This window comes from Convolutriloba macropyga, chromosome 2 (assembly GCF_964194025.1).
Source record: "Convolutriloba macropyga chromosome 2, txConMacr16.3, whole genome shotgun sequence".
Classification (NCBI taxonomy): Eukaryota; Metazoa; Xenacoelomorpha; order Acoela; family Convolutidae; genus Convolutriloba; species Convolutriloba macropyga.
In genome coordinates, this window is record NC_134469.1 from 79,142,730 (window position 1) to 79,162,862 (window position 20,133).

The 20,133-nt window shown below is 32.9% G+C and overlaps 2 protein-coding genes across 3 annotated transcripts in view; both read right to left on the reverse strand.

The window, feature by feature from the left end:
- The window catches only part of LOC142334765 (methylglyoxal reductase DkgA-like), a 431,775-nt gene that overhangs the window by 179,241 nt on the left and 232,401 nt on the right, over positions 1-20,133 (reverse strand). The gene's annotated exons all lie outside the window — the stretch shown is intronic.
- Positions 1-20,133, reverse strand: part of LOC142334750 (uncharacterized) — a 202,222-nt gene that overhangs the window by 48,732 nt on the left and 133,357 nt on the right. For both annotated transcript variants that reach the window (XM_075383018.1, XM_075383016.1), the window contains exons 8-10: positions 7,931-8,157; positions 3,789-4,055; positions 2,139-2,285 (exon numbers count right to left, since the gene is read on the reverse strand). In XM_075383018.1, the coding sequence (XP_075239133.1) occupies positions 2,139-2,285; positions 3,789-4,055; positions 7,931-8,157 (641 nt within the window). The remainder of the gene's footprint in view (positions 1-2,138; positions 2,286-3,788; positions 4,056-7,930; positions 8,158-20,133) is intronic.

Below are 20,133 nucleotides of genomic sequence, written 5' to 3' on the forward strand. Positions count from 1 at the left end.
TCTCATAAACTTGGAGCTCTAGAAATTTTTTATTTTAAAAAAAAATTATTTTAAACTGAAATACTGCAGGCGTTGAAGCAAAATTTTCATCTTTCAGGCCATGAAAAAATTCGACAAATTCAAAATTTTTTAAACAGAGTTTTGCAAGTTTTCTAATAAGTTTTTGCGTTAAAAAAAGTCTGAAGCGCAATTATAAATTGATTATTTTGTTAGGTTTGAAAAAAAACGTTGCATGCTCCACGACTTTTATTGCTTTAACCTGTCTATCGGTTTCATAGGTGGAGGCTCTTGATAGTCAACTTGATATCACATTTGCGTGTTACCGCGTTTTCCTTGTTCATTTTTGTTTTAAATTTAAAAAAATAATCGAAGCATCAGCGGTTTTGCATCGGAAACCTCTTGTCTAGATTTTCGTGATTTTGTCTGTTCTAAATATAAAATGATCTGACAATTAGATAAACACCAAAATTTTTTACTTAGGACTGATCGTAAAATTCTTTTTCTTTCCTTCAAGCCGTAAGTGGAAACTAACAAAACAATGAGTTTGAACTGGGGAGTCCAATTAACAGTTAGTGATTTCATAAATAAGAACAAAAGTTGGTGTAAGCGTCTCAGACGATCGACACGCATTAATTGCCTCAAAACTGTTTGCATTTTTGAATTGGTTGGTCTTGTAATTATCAGTTTAAAAATTGACAACAGTTTTTTTTAACGAACTCAAATACTTTCAGTTTTTTTCGTTTCGCAGCATGGTCTCTTCAAATTTGACCAGCAACCTCATGGTGCATTGGATGAGTAGCTTTCAACAATGAAGACAATTGAGAATTCAGAAACTGTAGGTCGATGAAAAATTTGTTAATTTGATTCTTTGAAAACAACGCAATCATTATGCAAATGATTTTTATGCAATGCTTCTCAACGCATCAGTTTAATTACTTTACAACCAGCTTTCATTTAATAACAAAAAAACAAAAGACTAAAAACTCAAAACTTTGAGCAAATGTGAAAAAATTTTCCACTAAGGGCTGCATTATCTCGAAACTTTAAATGTTACATACTTTAAATCTTTTCAACATTTTACTACAGCGGCTGAGGATTCAGAAGCTGAAAAATTATCAGAACATGCATGAAAAAATTAATGCTCGATTTTTCCCGCATTTTGTTATATTTGTTCACCGTTTTCAATCTTTCTCGTGAAATAAATAATTTTGCAGAAGAGTCGGAGCTGATCTCGAATAATTGTTTGCAGTCTGCATTTGCATCAAGATTATTCCAAAAAAAGTGCATGCAAGCATTTGAAAATCAGAATTTGGCCTTCTAATTGGAATTTTAGCATTCTTTTTCGCTAGTTTAATTTTTGATTTTTGCACCTGAAAACCAAACTCTTATTCCATTTGAGATTCGAATGTGCAAATTGGGTGATATCTTCGATTCTTTCGGCAAGTGTTGACGCAAATCTTGACGTCTGAGTGTAAACTTGTCATTTCTTAATTGCCTCATGATTAAAGCCGTGATAAAAAAGAACAAAGCGCGACGTGAAGTTTCGCAGATTTAAATCTTATAACTACTGATGAAAGTCAGCTTGTCAGTTTTTAAATATGTCAACATAAACAGCATTTTGAAAAATCTTCTTTTGCAAAAACGCATGCAGAATAAATTTCACGTTTATTTATTTTTTTCTATAGATAAAAAACCTTTCCCTGTCAATTTTTTATTCCAATCATCATTATAAAGTATTATTAATTAAATTTTGAGTAGTCCTTTTGTTAAGTGATTTCAATTTCTGCATGTGAAGGTGGCTTTTCTCTGACATAGTACATTTGCTCCTAATTGCTTGTGTAAAAGTGTGCCTTAAAACCTAGAATGAGTGAAAACGCCACACCCGCCACAACAAAAGATACATTTTTGTGAATCTGCCCGCCATTTTGTGACACAAAAGTAATTTTAATCAATAATAAATCATTTATAACCATAACTAGAAACAGCTATCAACGAACATTCGCTTATATATGATGGTCCATGGTCCTTAAATCTAAAAAAATGAGGAAGTGTTCTGAAATCCTAGTTTTGTATACCAATCAATTTTATCGTCAATTTTTAGATCAGTTCGATAACTTCGGGGTTTGAGTGAATCTTACCTTTGGGTGAATTTGGGGTCGCGACACAATCTGGAGGTTGTTGACGTCATCAGAGGTGGCAGTTGGGCCAGTGAAGTCTGGCAACAGGTGGAAGGGTGATCTGGCATTGCTCTCTAGGGCTCTCCAGAACCGTCTTAGGAACTGAAACTGAAACAGAATGCATCATTAATTAGTCTTTTTTTGACTCGTTTGAATTTTTTACTTGAACTTTTCTAGGTCGAGAAGGCTCACTTAGGATTTTTTCTGAAGTAGGACTTGAAAGTTCTATTGAAATATCTAATAATGATAAACAGCTGACAAAAGAGCAGAAAAGAGCAAAATGAGCGAGCGCAAAAATAATTTTTGTAAACTTTCTAATGAATAAGTAAATACTTCAAAATCAACCTCTTCAATCTCAAAAAAACTATCTTTTCAATCTTCTTAATTTTTTGCTTAATCTATGTGATACTAAAAAAAACTTCTTCAAACTTGACTTTGCTGTTAATTGAAATACAAAAAAACGTTTGCGCTTACCCGAACCGAACTCCAAGTGTAAATCAGTACTGTGCCATTGTGAATGCAAGTCTCTCGCGTAATATATTTTGATCGCTTTCTCGCTTGAAATTTGCCTCTTTTGAGCGTATATTAACGGCGCAAAAGAACAACTTACATCGCTAATGTTGGCGCAGAAAAGAGAACAAAACTCTAGGGAGAGGGAGATCGAGGGTTCGATCCCCGCACGGAAATTTTAGTTTTGTACTTGGCCCAAGTCTGACCATTGTCTGATTAGGTCTTGCATTCACTCTGATCAAATCAGATTGAACACAAGTCTGACAAGCCAAAAAGGTGACATGAATGAGTCTATGATCCAGTAATGATGAGGAATTGCATTTATACTGGCCCAGTACTGAAACGCACTTGGAGTTAGGTACGGGTACAATAAAAGTTAATTTAAATAATCAAACAGAATTAATATTTGTAATTTTTCCTTGCGCCAACATCTTAGCAGAAGATTTCGGAAAAACTACGAAAATTTGTAGTCATAACATATTCATAGAATTCAGGATCCAAACAAAACAAATTTTAACAGAAAAGCTGGAAAGTGCTAAAAACAAGCAGCAAAACATGCTTCAAAACAACAGTAGAAAAAGGGAAAATTATTTTTTTAGTCATGCGGCATGTATTGAAAATTTTTTATCATAAAACGTCATATACTTTTTTCGGGCTGAAACTAAGAGCTGAAATTTACCAGGTATTTTTGAAATTTCTTATTCTCACGTCAAATGAAACATGAGCTGCGGATGCTGGTTTTTTCATCATTCTATTGAAAAATCGTAGTCATAAAACTTCATAAAGCAACAATAGTTTACTAATTAATAACAATACTTGCTGTTTTTTATTGAAAAGGAGTAGTTTTTATTAAAGAAAGGACCAGTTTTGCTGTGAAATTTTTTTAAGAATTTCACAGCGACACTAGTCTATTCTTTAATAAAAACAGCAAGTAATATTATTAGTTATTAGTTATTAGTTGAACAAAAAAGATTTCCAAATTGAAAACAGCTGATAATTCTGTTATACATTTTTTTAATTTGCAACAGATATATGTTAAAACAAGAAGATCAAGTCAGTCATTTACTCATTTTCACTTACAAAATCGGTTTGGAAACGTACTTGTAGCATTTCCCAGCTCTGGGAGGGCCTGGTAAATGTATTCCCAGTTGGTCGATCACTTTCAAAATTGTTCACACCGTCTTCACTGCTGAAATGGGACGGTGATGAACTGGGGTGTCGGGTGAATGTTCTGGCTGCTTCTGATATGTTGATGGCCAGGTGCGAAGAGGGTAGTTGATTGTGCCATTTGTTGGACAGGAACTCGCACAGCCCTACCACTGCCCAATACTCGTCCCACCAGTTGAATGCCAAGACCACGTGTGTGAACTGAAAATATCAACCATCTTACCCTTCCCTTACCTAACGCTCAGAGAACATCACTACTGATTCACAACTTTTTCAGATAAATTTTGATTTTCAGTACTGATTCAGAACAATCTCAGAGAAGTTTTGATTTTCAGTACTGATTCAGAACAATCTCAGAGAAGTTTTGATTTTCAGTACTGATTCAGAACAATCTCAGAGAAGTCTTGATTTTCACTACTGATTCAGAACGATTTCAGAACAACTTTTGTACCGATTCGAATTACATTTCTGAATTGGCTCTGAATCAGAATGAAAATCAGGAAATTCTTTACAAGACTGCATACACACCCAAACATACGCATCCTATTAGCCTAGTTCAGACCTCAATTTAAGAAAATGCCGCTCTGCCAAAAAATAAATTAAATCATCATTATTTGACCAAAAATGAAATGTAAGACCTCGCTTGACTCCCAAAAAGACAAAAATCCCAATGACTTTTTTGAAAAGTTCATGTTCGACACAAAAGTAAAACAAAAAAGCCAAAAAGGTCGAACCAAATGGTACACTAAAAACAAGTGCGTTTGAAATTTTGCATAAAGTGGGATTCGCTTCACATTTGACATGAAGTTGGACTAAGTGGCGTCAGCTAAACTTAAGCCCCCCCCCAAAAAAAAATTAAATAAATAAATAAAAGACTAATTCTGTAAAGACTTAAGCACTTTAGAACCCTATGAGCGTATTACAGAGTGCAAACATTACACATAAATTTAAAAATTTTAAAAATAACATCTTATAACATCAAGTAACCAAAAAACCCCTAACAATTGTCTTTAAATTAAATTGAGTAAAAAAAGCCCAAGTATAATGCACCTGTTTGCAAAATCTTTTCCCTTCGCGAACATTAGGGCAAAGCTAGTTAGCAAAAGACGGCGGCGAGAGTGAGAACCATGAATACAAAAACTCACGCCTCTTTTGTATCTAGTATAGAGTTATGGGCGTAGAAAATTTCGAGAAAAACATTGTCATAAATGTTGGATGAAAATAAAAAGAATTGACACAAATGCTCAATAATGAAAAAACATATGACTGTTTTTCTAAGCTATTTTCGTGTACGGGCATTTAATGGGCATACTTTAGTACTTTATAGCGTCAACCGGAATTTCAGTTACCGGTTTTGAGTGTTTTCATTGGTATTTGCTTAGTGTTCACAAAACTTAGTTCATTTCAAAACTTCTACTTGATAATTACAAAAAATATGTTCTCCTAAACAGTTTTCAGCGTAATATTCCACCACCCATAAAAACGCTCTCTTTCGGAGTTCAAATTTTTCTCAACTACTTTTCTAATTGCCAAAGACAAAGGCTGAAGTCAGACTTCAAGTAAGAAATAAAAGTTGTCAAAATTTTTCTACTCTGAGCAGCACTACCGGAGCGATGAGAAATCAGAAGATGAATCACTATAATCCACTCATTCCTTTTCAAGAATTCATTTTTCAAAATATTTATATGATTCAAATGAAATTTTAATGAAAAGCAAAAATGCCACTGTTTGATTACATTTCTGTACAGAAATAAAAAACTACAAAACTACAATATTGTGACAAGTTGATATGGTTTCAATGCGGCGTGATCACTATGAAGTTTTCTTGAACACTGCACACCAAAGACCAACCTCTAGAAGAATTTTGACAGATTACTGAAAAAAATGAATGCTGACTTTTATCTCAGTTTCCTGTCAAAAAAGATTTGAGCTGCTATAAGGCAAAACTTTCTGCAGGTCGTTTATATTTAATTTATGGGTCTATGCAAGCCCATTTTCTTTGGTACCACTTATTGGCATTTTGAAGTAGAGCTTCCTGACTGGCTATGTGAAGCTAATTTTATGCACTATACTCTTTCAGTTGTAGTATTAGAGCTTCTCTAATCGAACGAACGAACGGACAATTAATCCCGCCGCAAAGCAAATCGAAAGCATACATTTGAGCGTTAATTATCACCACTCTTAGCACTCGCCAAACAAATTAAAGCGCGCTTAGGCTAACAATATTTTATTTATCCTTACTTTTCTAAATAATAAACGAGCTTCAGTTTAGGCCTGGATTATCCAGGACCAAATCCAAACTAGAACTAGAAATAAGTATGAGTAGGCGCCGCTAATACTGTTCAATTTTCCTGCTCTTTGACTGACATTTGCAACTCAGGGGAACTACTAAAAGCGATGCAGGTGCATCTGATGGAAAGCAATAAATTCCCCCAAAAACTTCAAGGTTACAAGAGCAGAAGGGGAACAATTAAGGCGCCTTCGCAAGGATGAAACAGGCTCAAAGGCTCCCGCTTTTTAATATTTTTCAAAGGAAAAAAAATTTCATGAGATTAGCAGAGTTAATTCTCTCGATTTCTTGACCAAAAGGAAAATTACTAAACCGTTTCACTATGAACGTGAACGTGGTTTTCCGCCCCCTATCGGCCCAATGCTTGGCTGACAATATCGAGAAAAAGAAGCAGAATATGATTTTTAGAATTTCTGAGTTGGACCGCAGACAACGGTCCCTTTCCTTGTTAGTAAACTTAAACCAAAGAACATTCAAGACTATACTGTTTAAACAGTAATAATTTAACAAACAATTCCTTCAGTAAATTTTATTAGTTTTCTTCTTTATTCAATTTGATTATCTATCCGACTAACAAGAATTATCGAATGATCTTCACTCAGCTCATCTCGATAACACAACTACGCAACTGGTAATTATTAAGCTGTACTTTTATATTACTCTTTTATAAATTAAACACTTTCAGCTCCCCAAATCTTTAAATTTAGACTTATAGCATAAACACGCCTTAGGCATAAATCTTTGCCTTCGATTTTTTATATCTTTTATCAAGTTAGATCGACATACATAAAGAGATCCCGTATTGTATGATCTGTAATAGACTGGCCTAATTTGATACAGTGCTCTCTCGACCTTCCAGAATATTTCTTTCTAAACAATGTTTCTTCAATAATAATCAATAATACTCAACAAAATGATTCCTCTGTCTCCGGGAAAGTGTTCCGGATCAAGAAAACGATAGTTTTTGTTATATTCTTAGGCAATGCCTTAAGATACTCAAGCTGAACAAGATATCAAAATTTTAAAATTTCCGAAGACTAATTCAGTTTGTTGCCTTATTTAAGCTTTTTAGTGAGCTTAAGAGTAAATAATGCGCCTTTTCCATTTTGTCCCACCAAAAATGGTTGTGCCATGATCTTAATTCAAAAGAGTATTTTTGTCATTTCTCTCAAAAAAATTAACTTTCGTTCATTGAACTTAGTCTCAAAGGTTTCTGATTAAAATTACATGTTTGGAACAAAGAATTGATACACCAAATAATCTATCGTATCCTCAAAATGAGTCTTACTATCATAAAATAATAAAAAGCATATTTTTACCACAAAATTATTCTTAGGTACAAAATTTTGGACATTAAGCTGGTTTGTAACTGTCATCTACATAAGTTTTCTGTTTTGGTTTCCAGGGGTCATTATGTCAGTGAGCAGAATAGCTTGCTTAGCAACCCAACATGCTCAAAGATGATTTCATGTATGTTTCAAATCATAAAGCACGCTGAATTAAACATTAATTCATGGCCATAAGAACCATTTTACATAAATCTTATTTTTTCAAAGATTTTACAGTGAAGTCTGTAAGTTCCCAGGACGAGGTCCGCGACCAAAGACAGGTATTGGCCAGATCGACTTGGGTTGTGGACAGGGGGTCCGCTGCGACACAACTCGGCTCAAAGGTCAGGAAAAAATGTGGGTCGCGTCTTCCGTCTGGCCAATACCCACTTTTCGATCTCTTCTGTCTGTTCGGTCATGCGCTGTATTTATTACAACCATGTGATCAATCAACTCACGTGAAATATGACAGCTCTGAACAAGTGCTGAACAATTTCCTCCAAACTTTTGTCAGAAGGGTCAATGATAATGGCTGCGGGTGAGAGACCACGGGCAATTTCCTCTTCCTCAACATTATCTTCAAGTTCATCGTCTTCTTCACGTGAGTAATAGCCATAATAGGGGTGGTACTGGTCTCGAAATGGACTCCGGCGATTAGTCTTGTGATGTGGCAAGAAGTAGACATCTGAAAAAGTTATTTATGAGCCCACCCGGGTCGAGGCCGAATGGTTATGTTGTAAGAACTTGCAAGTTTCTGGCAGAAAATTACAAGGCGATGCATCGCCTTGCAAGTTTTTCTTCCAAAAACTTGCAAGTTCTTAAGTTAACCATTCTACTTGGAAGTTCTTACAAGTTAACCATTCTACTTGGAAGTTCTTACAAGTTAACCATTCGATTTACAAGGCTCTTACAAGTTAATCATCTTTTGCAGGAAACTTGCAAAATCTTACAAGTTAATCATTCGGTCTCGACCCGTATTATGTCTATTATAGCCACGAGTTTCTTTCCCTTATTCAAAAAAATTGTAATAAGTATCTGAAATATACAAACTCAACATGTTGTAATTGTTCTGTACAGCTTGTTTTCATCACTTCAAAATTATCTTCATAATAATTTAGATGAAAAGACTGAAATATTCATTTTTTGCCACTTTCTGGGCTTGTCAACATTCTTCGCGAGCAACAATAGGTACTCTTAATTTTCTTTTTCTGATGATTGATCCGTTAAACGGTTAGTGCATTTCAAATTATGCGATAAAGTATGTATTAAATAATTCTTTCATGCTAAAAAATGTTAAGTAGAAGTACTTTGAGACAAAAAAAATCTATTTTGATTATTTTGCCTAATATATGCTGTTTTACTGTTTTTGTATAGGTTTAATCGCTTTTGTGTAGATTTAGACACAATTGCTCTCAAGATTGTAAAAAGTGAGCATGCTTTACTTTTTCTCTCAAGATCTTATACTGTGTTAACCAGAGTTTTAGAGATTTGATTTTCGTATTTATTCAATGCAAATAGATTCTGGATAATAAATAATATTCAATTTTTTGGAGGTCTGCTTAAGTCTAAAATATTTCAGTGTGCCCTCGAAAAGTGTTTCGCATAACTTTGCATAAGATGAAAAGAGTTGTTTTTGTTTTTTACCGATGAATTCTTTAACAAACACGGAAATCAATCAAAATTATGTTGATATATATTTTTGAAACAATTCGTTGATTTGGTTCTCAATTGTTGTCCAAGTTTTGATAAATGGGGCGTTTTGATTCAATGCGTCATCTTTTGATAGAAACAAGTTAGGCCAGCTTTAAATAATTGTACTGTTCAATGGTTGTTGTGCAAAGTTCTCGAAAAATTTTTCATCGTCAAATTTATTAGTTTATCTGTAAAAACAGGCAAAATTAATCCAAAAGATACTTGAGTTGGTGTTAACAAGCAACAAGAAGACAAATTCTTTAAATTTCAGTAACGGAAAAAATAGAAAAACATTTTTTTAGTCAAATTAGCAGGAACTTCATAATTTTTATCAATAAGAATTCAAAAAATCGGCGGTTTATGCAAACTTTATTATCGTCTCTATGGTTTCCGGATTAACACAAATTCAATTTCTGATCACACTTCTCTGTGAAACAACTACATTTAGTCCTTGATCCTGCTTAGATTTATTCAAGTTTTTAGAAAGTTGACTTTCATAAGTCGACTTTCATAATATTGCAAAATTCTCTTGACAAGTTGCAGGACAACCAATACTCGTCGACAGGAAGACCTTTTCGGGGAACAAGATGATCAATGGACGCTTTATATTTGGACACTTTTCTCAATTGTGGAAAATGTGTTCTCATTTGCCTGAATTCTTTACAATTCGGTTTTTCTGACTAGGACAAAATTCATGGAACAGTCAATTTGCAAAAGATAAAACTAGACAGAGTCCAGATTTGCGGATATCAAACATTAATAACAAAAATTTGCATAAAAAACTCATGCAAGTCCAAATTTGAGACAAACTTTTTCAGCATATCAATTTTGCTATTAATTAGCCTATCAACAAATGATGCAAATACAATATGCAAACAAACACTAGAACCTTTTTTTATAACTCCACTTAGGATTTTGTTATAAGATAGTGAACAGAGCGAAAAAATGTGGTTGTTTCAAACACCAATAGACGTACTGGGACATATGTATAAGAATGAGACTTGTCTTTCACACTTTGGTGGTTCTTTGATTCAGTGCTCTTCGGTGTTTTTTTAATTCATGTTTCGTTTGCTTTCTTTCTAATTGTTGTTACTTTTATGATCGTATGGACTTCTTATATACATATATTTTATTTTTGGACATTACTAAAAATTTTCTTGAGAACTCTGGACAAAGAACATGAGTGATTTTCATTTTTTGCTTCATCCATTGCATGCAAAGTCAACATTTGCAGCAGAGTCCGAGCATATATTTTCAATTTAATTTACAAAAAAGAAACGTAACAAAACAAATTAAAAGTTCTTATCAGATCACAAAAATAGATAAAAATCTTTGAGTGAAATGAATTATCTGAAAGACGTTGTCTTCCCTAATACGGTGCTTTTCTTTCTAGCTAGGGAAAAAATCATAAAAAGATTTATGAATACGTTTCCCCTGCTTTAAAAAAAAATTAACAAAAATTCTCAACGGGAAATTTACCTGGACATTTTTTTGCGTTACGTTTATCCCTTAAAAACTAAAATATTTTTTTAGGTAACTTACCAGAACCTTGCGCAGGAGGAAAATTGTGAAGGTAAATTTTTATTGCACACCACCATACCTGCACACTGTTCAGATAAGTTTACCTATACATTAGAATGAAGCAAAGATTCGATCATAAATCGTGATTAACAGTGCCTACCATTTTTATCCGTCTTTGAGTCATTGCTCTCTATTGGTTCTCTCTATTCTGAATAAGTTCAATTGTCGGAGACAAAAGTTCCTATTTCTGAAAATACTCAATATTTTGTGTCTTTAATTTCAAATTTCTCTTGACAAGTTGCACGACAACCAATACTCGTCGACAGGAAGACTTTTTCGGGGAACAAGACGATCAATGGACGTTTTATGTTTGGACACTTTTCTCAATTTTGGGAAATGTGTTCTCATTTGCCTGAATTCTTAACAATTCTGTTTTTCTGACTAGGACAAAATTCATGGAACAGTCAATTTGCAAATGATAAAACTAGACAGAATCCAGAATTCCGGAAATCAAACATTAATTACAAAATTTTGCATAACAAACTCATGCAAGTCCACATTTGAGACAAACTTTTTCAGCATATCAATTTTGCTATTAATTAGCAGATCAGCAAATGATGCAAATACTATATGCAAACAAACACTAGAACCTTTTTTTTATAACTCCACTTAGGATTTTGTTATAAGATAGTGAACAGAGCGAAAAAATGTGGTTGTTTCAAACAACTATAGACGTAGTGGGACATATGTATAAAAATTAAAATTGTCTGTCACACTTTCGTGGTTCTTTGATTCAGTGCTCTTCGGTAATTTTTTAATTCATGTTTCGTTTGCTTTCTTTCTAATTGTTGTTACTTTTATGATCGTATGGACTTCTTATATACATATATTTTATTTTTGGACATTACTAAAAATTTTCTTGAGAACTCTGGACAAAGAGCATGAGTGATTTTCATTTTTTGCTTCATCCATTGCATGCAAAGTCAACATTTGCAGCAGAGTCCGAGCATATATTTTCAACTTATTTTACAAAAAAGAAACGTAACAAAACAAATTAAAAGTTCATATCAGATCACAAAAATAGATAAAAATCTTTGAGTGAAATGAATTATCTGAAAGACGTTGTCTTCCCTAATACGGTGCTTTTCTTTCTAGCTTGGGAAAAAATCATATAAAGATTTATGAATACGTTTCCCCTGCTTTAAAAAATAAATTTAGCAAAAGTTCTCAACGGGAAATTTACCTGGACATTTTTTTGCGTTACGTTTATCCCTTAAAAACTAAAATATCTTTTTAGGTAACTTACCAGAACCTTGTGCAGGAGGAAAATTGTGCAGGTAAATTTTAATTGCACACCACCATACCTGCACACTGTTCAGGTAAGTTTACCTATACATTAGTTAGAATGAAGCAGAGTTTCGATCATAAATTGTGATTAACACTGCCTACCTTTTTTATCCGTCTTTCAGTCATTGCTCTCTATTGGTTCTCTCTATTCTGAATAAGTTCAATTGTCGGAGACAAAAGTTCCTATTTCTGAAAATACTCAATATTTTGTGTCTTTAATTTCAAATTCCTCTTGACAAGTTGCACGACAACCAATACTCGTCGACAGGAAGACTTTTTCGGGGAACAAGATGATCAATGGACGTTTTATGTTTGGACACTTTTCTCAATTTTGGGAAATGTGTTCTCATTTGCCTGAATTCTTAACAATTCTGTTTTTCTGACTAGGACAAAATTCATGGAACAGTCAATTTGCAAATGATAAAACTAGACAGAATCCAGAATTCCGGAAATCAAACATTAATTACAAAATTTTGCATAACAAACTCATGCAAGTCCACATTTGAGACAAACTTTTTCAGCATATCAATTTTGCTATTAATTAGCAGATCAGCAAATGATGCAAATACTATATGCAAACAAACACTAGAACCTTTTTTTTATAACTCCACTTAGGATTTTGTTATAAGATAGTGAACAGAGCGAAAAAATGTGGTTGTTTCAAACAACTATAGACGTAGTGGGACATATGTATAAAAATTAAAATTGTCTGTCACACTTTCGTGGTTCTTTGATTCAGTGCTCTTCGGTAATTTTTTAATTCATGTTTCGTTTGCTTTCTTTCTAATTGTTGTTACTTTTATGATCGTATGGACTTCTTATATACATATATTTTATTTTTGGACATTACTAAAAATTTTCTTGAGAACTCTGGACAAAGAACATGAGTGATTTTCATTTTTTGCTTCATCCTTTGCATGCAAAGTCAACATTTGCAGCAGAGTCCGAGCATATATTTGCAACTTAATTTACAAAAAAGAAACGTAACAAAACAAATTAAAAGTTCTTATCAGATCACAAAAATAGATAAAAATCTTTGAGTGAAATGAATTATCTGAAAGACGTTGTCTTCCCTAATACGGTGCTTTTCTTTCTAGCTTGGGAAAAAATCATATAAAGATTTATGAATACGTTTCCCCTGCTTTAAAAAATAAATTTAGCAAAAGTTCTCAACGGGAAATTTACCTGGACATTTTTTTGCGTTACGTTTATCCCTTAAAAACTAAAATATCTTTTTAGGTAACTTACCAGAACCTTGTGCAGGAGGAAAATTGTGCAGGTAAATTTTAATTGCACACCACCATACCTGCACACTGTTCAGGTAAGTTTACCTATACATTAGTTAGAATGAAGCAGAGTTTCGATCATAAATTGTGATTAACACTGCCTACCTTTTTTATCCGTCTTTCAGTCATTGCTCTCTATTGGTTCTCTCTATTCTGAATAAGTTCAATTGTCGGAGACAAAAGTTCCTATTTCTGAAAATACTCAATATTTTGTGTCTTTAATTTCAAATTTCTCTTGACAAGTTGCACGACAACCAATACTCGTCGACAGGAAGACTTTTTCGGGGAACAAGATGATCAATGGACGTTTTATGTTCGGACACTTTTCTCAATTTTGGGAAATGTGTTCTCATTTGCCTGAATTCTTAACAATTCTGTTTTTCTGACTAGGACAAAATTCATGGAACAGTCAATTTGCAAATGATAAAACTAGACAGAATCCAGAATTCCGGAAATCAAAATTAATTGCAAAATTTTGCATAACAAACTCATGCAAGTCCACATTTGAGACAAACTTTTTCAGCATATCAATTTTGCTATTAATTAGCAGATCAGCAAATGATGCAAATACTATATGCAAACAAACACTAGAACCTTTTTTTTATAACTCCACTTAGGATTTTGTTATAAGATAGTGAACAGAGCGAAAAAATGTGGTTGTTTCAAACAACTATAGACGTAGTGGGACATATGTATAAAAATTAAAATTGTCTGTCACACTTTCGTGGTTCTTTGATTCAGTGCTCTTCGGTAATTTTTTAATTCATGTTTTGTTTGCTTTCTTTCTAATTGTTGTTACTTTTATGATCGTATGGACTTCTTATATACATATATTTTATTTTTGGACATTACTAAAAATTTTCTTGAGAACTCTGGACAAAGAACATGAGTGATTTTCATTTTTTGCTTCATCCATTGCATGCAAAGTCAACATTTGCAGCAGAATCCGAGCATATATTTTCAATTTAATTTACAAAAAAGAAACGTAACAAAACAAATTAAAACTTCTTATCAGATCACAAAAACAGATAAAAATCTTTGAGTGAAATGAATTATCTGAAAGACGTTGTCTTCCCTAATACGGTGCTTTTCTTTCTAGCTTGGGAAAAAATCATATAAAGATTTATGAATACGTTTCCCCTGCTTTAAAAAATAAATTTAGCAAAAGTTCTCAACGGGAAATTTACCTGGACATTTTTTTGCGTTACGTTTATCCCTTAAAAACTAAAATATCTTTTTAGGTAACTTACCAGAACCTTGTGTAGGAGGAAAATTGTGCAGGTAAATTTTAATTGCACACCACCATACCTGCACACTGTTCAGGTAAGTTTACCTATACATTAGTTAGAATGAAGCAGAGTTTCGATCATAAATTGTGATTAACACTGCCTACCTTTTTTATCCGTCTTTCAGTCATTGCTCTCTATTGGTTCTCTCTATTCTGAATAAGTTCAATTGTCGGAGACAAAAGTTCCTATTTCTGAAAATACTCAATATTTTGTGTCTTTAATTTCAAATTTCTCTTGACAAGTTGCACGACAACCAATACTCGTCGACAGGAAGACTTTTTCGGGGAACAAGATGATCAATGGACGTTTTATGTTTGGACACTTTTCTCAATTTTGGGAAATGTGTTCTCATTTGCCTGAATTCTTAAGAATTCTGTTTTTCTGACTAGGACAAAATTCATGGAACAGTCAATTTGCAAATGATAAAACTAGACAGAATCCAGAATTCCGGAAATCAAACATTAATTACAAAATTTTGCATAACAAACTCATGCAAGTCCACATTTGAGACAAACATTTTCAGCATATCAATTTTGCTATTAATTAGCAGATCAGCAAATGATGCAAATACTATATGCAAACAAACACTAGAACCTTTTTTTTTATAACTCCACTTAGTATTTTGTTATAAGATAGTGAACAGAGCGAAAAAATGTGGTTGTTTCAAACAACTATAGACGTAGTGGGACATATGTATAAAAATTAAAATTGTCTGTCACACTTTCGTGGTTCTTTGATTCAGTGCTCTTCGGTAATTTTTTAAATCATGTTTCGTTTGCTTTCTTTCTAATTGTTGTTACTTTTATGATCGTATGGACTTCTTATATACATATATTTTATTTTTGGACATTACTAAAAGTTTTCTTGAGAACTCTGGACAAAGAACATGAGTGATTTTCATTTTTTGCTTCATCCATTGCATGCAAAGTCAACATTTGCAGCAGAGTCCGAGCATATATTTTCAATTTAATTTACAAAAAAGAAACGTAACAAAACAAATTAAAACTTCTTATCAGATCACAAAAATAGATAAAAATCTTTGAGTGAAATGAATTATCTGAAAGACGTTGTCTTCCCTAATACGGTGCTTTTCTTTCTAGCTTGGGAAAAAATCATATAAAGATTTATGAATACGTTTCCCCTGCTTTAAAAAATAAATTTAGCAAAAGTTCTCAACGGGAAATTTACCTGGACATTTTTTTGCGTTACGTTTATCCCTTAAAAACTAAAATATCTTTTTAGGTAACTTACCAGAACCTTGTGCAGGAGGAAAATTGTGCAGGTAAATTTTAATTGCACACCACCATACCTGCACACTGTACAGGTAAGTTTACCTATACATTAGTTAGAATGAAGCAGAGTTTCGATCATAAATTGTGATTAACACTGCCTACCTTTTTTATCCGTCTTTCAGTCATTGCTCTCTATTGGTTCTCTCTATTCTGAATAAGTTCAATTGTCGGAGACAAAAGTTCCTATTTCTGAAAATACTCAATATTTTGTGTCTTTAATTTCAAATTTCTCTTGACAAGTTGCACGACAACCAATACTCGTCGACAGGAAGACTTTTTCGGGGAACAAGATGATCAATGGACGTTTTATGTTTGGACACTTTTCTCAATTTTGGGAAATGTGTTCTCATTTGCCTGAATTCTTAACAATTCTGTTTTTCTGACTAGGACAAAATTCATGGAACAGTCAATTTGCAAATGATAAAACTAGACAGAATCCAGAATTCCGGAAATCAAACATTAATTACAAAATTTTGCATAACAAACTCATGCAAGTCCACATTTGAGACAAACTTTTTCAGCATATCAATTTTGCTATTAATTAGCAGATCAGCAAATGATGCAAATACTATATGCAAACAAACACTAGAACCTTTTTTTTATAACTCCACTTAGGATTTTGTTATAAGATAGTGAACAGAGCGAAAAAATGTGGTTGTTTCAAACAACTATAGACGTAGTGGGACATATGTATAAAAATTAAAATTGTCTGTCACACTTTCGTGGTTCTTTGATTAAGTGCTCTTCGGTAATTTTTTAATTCATGTTTCGTTTGCTTTCTTTCTAATTGTTGTTACTTTTATGATCGTATGGACTTCTTATATACATATATTTTATTTTTGGACATTACTAAAAATTTTCTTGAGAACTCTGGACAAAGAACATGAGTGATTTTCATTATTTGCTTCATCCATTGCATGCAAAGTCAACATTTGCAGCAGAGTCCGAGCATATATTTTCAACTTAATTTACAAAAAAGAAACGTAACAAAACAAATTAAAAGTTCTTATCAGATCACAAAAATAGATAAAAATCTTTGAGTGAAATGAATTATCTGAAAGACGTTGTCTTCCCTAATACGGTGCTTTTCTTTCTAGCTTGGGAAAAAATCATATAAAGATTTATGAATACGTTTCCCCTGCTTTAAAAAATAAATTTAGCAAAAGTTCTCAACGGGAAATTTACCTGGACATTTTTTTGCGTTACGTTTATCCCTTAAAAACTAAAATATCTTTTTAGGTAACTTACCAGAACCTTGTGCAGGAGGAAAATTGTGCAGGTAAATTTTAATTTCACACCACCATACCTGCACACTGTTCAGGTAAGTTTACCTATACATTAGTTAGAATGAAGCAGAGTTTCGATCATAAATTGTGATTAACACTGCCTACCTTTTTTATCCGTCTTTCAGTCATTGCTCTCTATTGGTTCTCTCTATTCTGAATAAGTTCAATTGTCGGAGACAAAAGTTCCTATTTCTGAAAATACTCAATATTTTGTGTCTTTAATTTCAAATTTCTCTTGACAAGTTGCACGACAACCAATACTCGTCGACAGGAAGACTTTTTCGGGGAACAAGATGATCAATGGACGTTTTATGTTTGGACACTTTTCTCAATTCTGGGAAATGTGTTCTCATTTGCCTGAATTCTTAACAATTCTGTTTTTCTGACTAGGACAAAATTCATGGAACAGTCAATTTGCAAATGATAAAACTAGACAGAATCCAGAATTCCGGAAATCAAACATTAATTACAAAATTTTGCATAACAAACTCATGCAAGTCCACATTTGAGACAAACTTTTTCAGCATATCAATTTTGCTATTAATTAGCAGATCAGCAAATGATGCAAATACTATATGCAAACAAACACTAGAACCTTTTTTTTATAACTCCACTTAGTATTTTGTTATAAGATAGTGAACAGAGCGAAAAAATGTGGTTGTTTCAAACAATTATAGACGTAGTGGGACATATGTATAAAAATTAAAATTGTCTGTCACACTTTCGTGGTTCTTTGATTCAGTGCTCTTCGGTAATTTTTTAATTCATGTTTCGTTTGCTTTCTTTCTAATTGTTGTTACTTTTATGATCGTATGGACTTCTTATATACATATATTTTATTTTTGGACATTACTAAAAATTTTCTTGAGAACTCTGGACAAAGAACATGAGTGATATTCATTTTTTGCTTCATCCATTGCATGCAAAGTCAACATTTGCAGCAGAGTCCGAGCATATATTTTCAACTTAATTTACAAAAAAGAAACGTAACAAAACAAATTAAAAGTTCTTATCAGATCACAAAAATAGATAAAAATCTTTGAGTGAAATGAATTATCTGAAAGACGTTGTCTTCCCTAATACGGTGCTTTTCTTTCTAGCTTGGGAAAAAATCATATAAAGATTTATGAATACGTTTCCCCTGCTTTAAAAAATAAATTTAGCAAAAGTTCTCAACGGGAAATTTACCTGGACATTTTTTTGCGTTACGTTTATCCCTTAAAAACTAAAATATCTTTTTAGGTAACTTACCAGAACCTTGTGCAGGAGGAAAATTGTGCAGGTAAATTTTAATTGCACACCACCATACCTGCACACTGTTCAGGTAAGTTTACCTATACATTAGTTAGAATGAAGCAGAGTTTCGATCATAAATTGTGATTAACACTGCCTACCTTTTTTATCCGTCTTTCAGTCATTGCTCTCTATTGGTTCTCTCTATTCTGAATAAGTTCAATTGTCGGAGACAAAAGTTCCTATTTCTGAAAATATTCAATATTTTGTGTCTTTAATTTCAAGTTCCTCTTGACAAGTTGCACGACAACCAATACTCGTCGACAGGAAGACTTTTTCGGGGAACAAGATGATCAATGGACGTTTTATGTTTGGACACTTTTCTCAATTTTGGGAAATGTGTTCTCATTTGCCTGAATTCTTAACAATTCTGTTTTTCTGACTAGGACAAAATTCATGGAACAGTCAATTTGCAAATGATAAAACTAGACAGAATCCAGAATTCCGGAAATCAAACATTAATTACAAAATTTTGCATAACAAACTCATGCAAGTCCACATTTGAGACAAACTTTTTCAGCATATCAATTTTGCTATTAATTAGCAGATCAGCAAATGATGCAAATACTATATGCAAACAAACACTAGAACCTTTTTTTTATAACTCCACTTAGGATTTTGTTATAAGATAGTGAACAGAGCGAAAAAATGTGGTTGTTTCAAACAACTATAGACGTAGTGGGACATATGTATAAAAATTAAAATTGTCTGTCACATTTTCGTGGTTCTTTGATTCAGTGCTCTTCGGTAATTTTTTAATTCATGTTTCGTTTGCTTTCTTTCTAATTGTTGTTACTTTTATGATCGTATGGACTTCTTATATACATATATTTTATTTTTGGACATTACTAAAAATTTTCTTGAGAACTCTGGACAAAGAACATGAGTGATTTTCATTTTTTGCTTCATCCTTTGCATGCAAAGTCAACATTTGCAGCAGAGTCCGAGCATATATTTTCAACTTAATTTACAAAAAAGAAACGTAACAAAACAAATTAAAAGTTCTTATCAGATCACAAAAATAGATAAAAATCTTTGAGTGAAATGAATTATCTGAAAGACGTTGTCTTCCCTAATACGGTGCTTTTCTTTCTAGCTTGGGAAAAAATCATATAAAGATTTATGAATACGTTTCCCCTGCTTTAAAAAATAAATTTAGCAAAAATTCTCAACGGGAAATTTACCTGGACATTTTTTTGCGTTACGTTTATCCCTTAAAAACTAAAATATCTTTTTAGGTAACTTACCAGAACCTTGTGCAGGAGGAAAATTGTGCAGGTAAATTTTAATTGCACACCACCATACCTGCTCACTGTTCAGGTAAGTTTACCTATACATTAGTTAGAATGAAGCAGAGTTTCGATCATAAATTGTGATTAACACTGCCTACCTTTTTTATCCGTCTTTCAGTCATTGCTCTCTATTGGTTCTCTCTATTCTGAATAAGTTCAATTGTCGGAGACAAAAGTTCCTATTTTTGAAAATACTCAAAATTTTGTGTCTTTAATTTCAAATTTCTCTTGACAAGTTGCACGACAACCAATACTCGTCGACAGGAAGACTTTTTCGGGGAACAAGATGATCAATGGACGTTTTATGTTTGGACACTTTTCTCAATTCTGGAAAATGTGTTCTCATTTGCCTGAATTCTTAAC